This window comes from Engraulis encrasicolus, chromosome 15, assembly GCF_034702125.1.
Source record: "Engraulis encrasicolus isolate BLACKSEA-1 chromosome 15, IST_EnEncr_1.0, whole genome shotgun sequence".
In the NCBI taxonomy this organism is placed as follows: domain Eukaryota; kingdom Metazoa; phylum Chordata; class Actinopteri; order Clupeiformes; family Engraulidae; genus Engraulis; species Engraulis encrasicolus.
In genome coordinates this window covers 19,968,945-19,971,444 of record NC_085871.1, presented here as the reverse complement: position 1 = coordinate 19,971,444, position 2,500 = coordinate 19,968,945, and the positions used below count along the sequence as shown (strand labels likewise).

Sequence of the window (2,500 nt, the reverse complement as noted above, 5' to 3'; positions counted from 1 at the left end):
GCCCCGGTAGGAGGTGGAATTCGCACGTCATTGCGCGACAAAAATACACCTGTGCTCTCAGCTCTGCTGCTCTGCTCTGCTCCGCTCTGCTCCGTTCACCTCACTGACTATTCATACCCTACCTGCCTACCTATCCTCTCCACTCTATTAGTACACATATAACCACACACACTCTCTCTCTCTCTCTCTCTCTCTCCCCCCCCCTTGGCACAGACACTCTACCTTTCCGCTCCCCATACCCAGGAGGGTAACCACTGACACACACGCACATGCGCACACACACACACACACACACACTGCTGGAAAGGCGGCAGGCATTGTAGAAAGGAAAGATAGAAAAGTAGAAGATAGAGATGTAATATGTATTAGCCGAAGGGTGGGGGCGGTGGTACTACATGGGGGTTGCAGGTAGAAGGGACTATTTGCAGAAAATCTTGGATATGTAAAGAGTTCAGGTGCAAAACCCTCTAAGTAGGCCTACATTTGTGATTAGTTTACAAAAACAGGCCGTATTTCTATAAAATGAATAAACTTCAAAAATCGGCCCATTTAATTTTGTCTGAGCTGGACTCCATAGGTACAAAAGAGAGTTCCGGACAAAACATTTTGAGAACCATTGGACTGGACAAAGCTACTGTAAAGTTATGTAATACCATAGGGGCGCACGCTATGTTGGCGGAGGCACTTTTTACCAAGGACACAGGTGGCCACTGGTGTGAAAGTGTGGCCAGAGGACGTCAAGTGACCAAAATAGGAGCTATGTGTGGTGGGAGAGAGGTGGATGAAAAGAGTGAGGAACATAAAGGGAGAGAGAGACCAACTTGAAAGATCTGGGGGTAGAGAGAGAAAGAGAGACAGACAGACAGAGACAGAGACAGAGAGAGAGGAACTGAAAGAAATGGAGAGAGAGCGAGAGTGCGAAAGAAAGATAAATAGAGAGCAGGGCAGTGACAGAGAAAAAACAGAGAGACAGACAAGGTGAAGAGCTGGAGAGAGGGGGGGGGGAGGGAGAGAGAGAGCGATAGAGACAGTGTAGAGCAGGACACGGAGAGAAAGCAAGAGGGAGTGAGAGTGAGAGATTAACAGGTGGACAGCCAGGCTTTCAAAGAGTGATGTCACTAGTTTCCAGTCCCTTTGCTTTGTGTGTGTGAGAGAGGGATTAGTCAGCCTAGAGAGGGAGGGAGGGAGAGAGGGAGAGACAGGGATAGGGGGAGGTGTGAAGGGAGAGAGTGAACGATAGCAGAGTTTGAAAGTAAACGACACACCTCCTGTGGACATGAGAGAGCATGACTGCGTGTTTGTGTCTGTGTGACAGTGAGAGAGGCTGATCGAGAGATAAGTGAAAGACAAGAGTGAGGGAACTAGAGAAAGAGGCGCCAAGGGTGGGCGTTCCTGCTGTGTGCCTGGCCTCATATAACTGGACAGAGGGGAAAACAAGACAGTCCGTCTTTATCTTACAAGCTCAAAGGAGGATTGTGTTGTGTCTGGCAGCTTACTAAGGTAGTCAGGTGCACTTGCTTTCGGCACTTGGTTGTATGACTGGAAGAAAGAAGGCAAAGAACACAGACCTGGACCTCCTCAAGTTGATACATTTTTATTTTTGACTTGGCAGTGTGTGGACAGCTGCTGGATTACGGCCTACGTCTTGTCTTGATTCTTCATGCATTCTTTGATGTCCTTTTGCTCCGCGACACACATGCTTCCAAGGACAGACTAAAGAGAGGAACGGAAAACGATCTGAACATTTGTTTTCTTTTATCTGTGTCCTTTGTGAAATTAAGTTTACTCAAGTCGGCACTTTTGGGCTTTGATCTCATTGGTCGGTGGCTTGCTTGCTTGCTGACCCGTTCCTATTCCATCATGCATTTTAAAATGACAAAGTGCAACCGCTTCTGCCTGGTCGCTACGCTTGTGGACCAGGAGGTGTTCAACCAGCCTGAAGTGCGGGTAAGAATCCGGATCAGTGTGCACCGTGTAATTGTGCAGGGTGTTAATTGAACACTTTGGGAGTTGGTACACTACTCAACTCTGGGGCGGTGGTGGCTCAGGTGGTAGAGAAGCCGTTCGGCAACCAGAAAATTGGAGGTTCGAGCCCCGCTCTGCCTGACCCCATCAATGCGTCCTTAAGCAAGATAGTTAATCCAAAGTTGCTCCTGGTGGCAGGGTGGTACCCTGTGTGGCAGCCACTGCCACCGGTGTGTGAGTGAGAATGAGAATGGGGGAATGTGAGGCATACTCAATGTAAAGTGCGTTGAGTGCTCGAAGGAGTCCATTTGTCACGTAAATGTAATTCTCTGAGCCTCGAACTGACAAAATTAACTTGAACTACCAAATTCACTGTGAGTCTAACTGACTTGACGAGTGGGGGAAGGTGTCCGACGTTGTTTTGTTGATGTAGAGTGCAAAAGTTGTGATTCAGCCTCAATATTGATACTACTAGACAATACTTGAAACTTTTTTTTCTGTTCAGCGCGGTCCGGCTTCTTAGTCAAAAAATGTA

The 2,500-nt window shown here is 47.9% G+C and overlaps 1 protein-coding gene across 2 annotated transcripts in view; it reads left to right on the top strand.

Moving 5' to 3' along the window:
• The window catches only part of LOC134463874 (calcipressin-1-like), a 22,672-nt gene that overhangs the window by 12,272 nt on the left and 7,900 nt on the right, over positions 1-2,500 (top strand). The window contains exon 1 of one of the 2 annotated variants that reach the window (XM_063217201.1): positions 1,256-1,947. The exons of the other annotated variant lie outside the window; for it this stretch is intronic. Within the exon in view, the coding sequence (XP_063073271.1) occupies positions 1,861-1,947 (87 nt within the window). The 5' untranslated portion in view covers positions 1,256-1,860. Of the gene's footprint in view, positions 1-1,255; positions 1,948-2,500 lie in introns of those variants that run through there. 2 annotated transcript variants of the gene reach the window in all.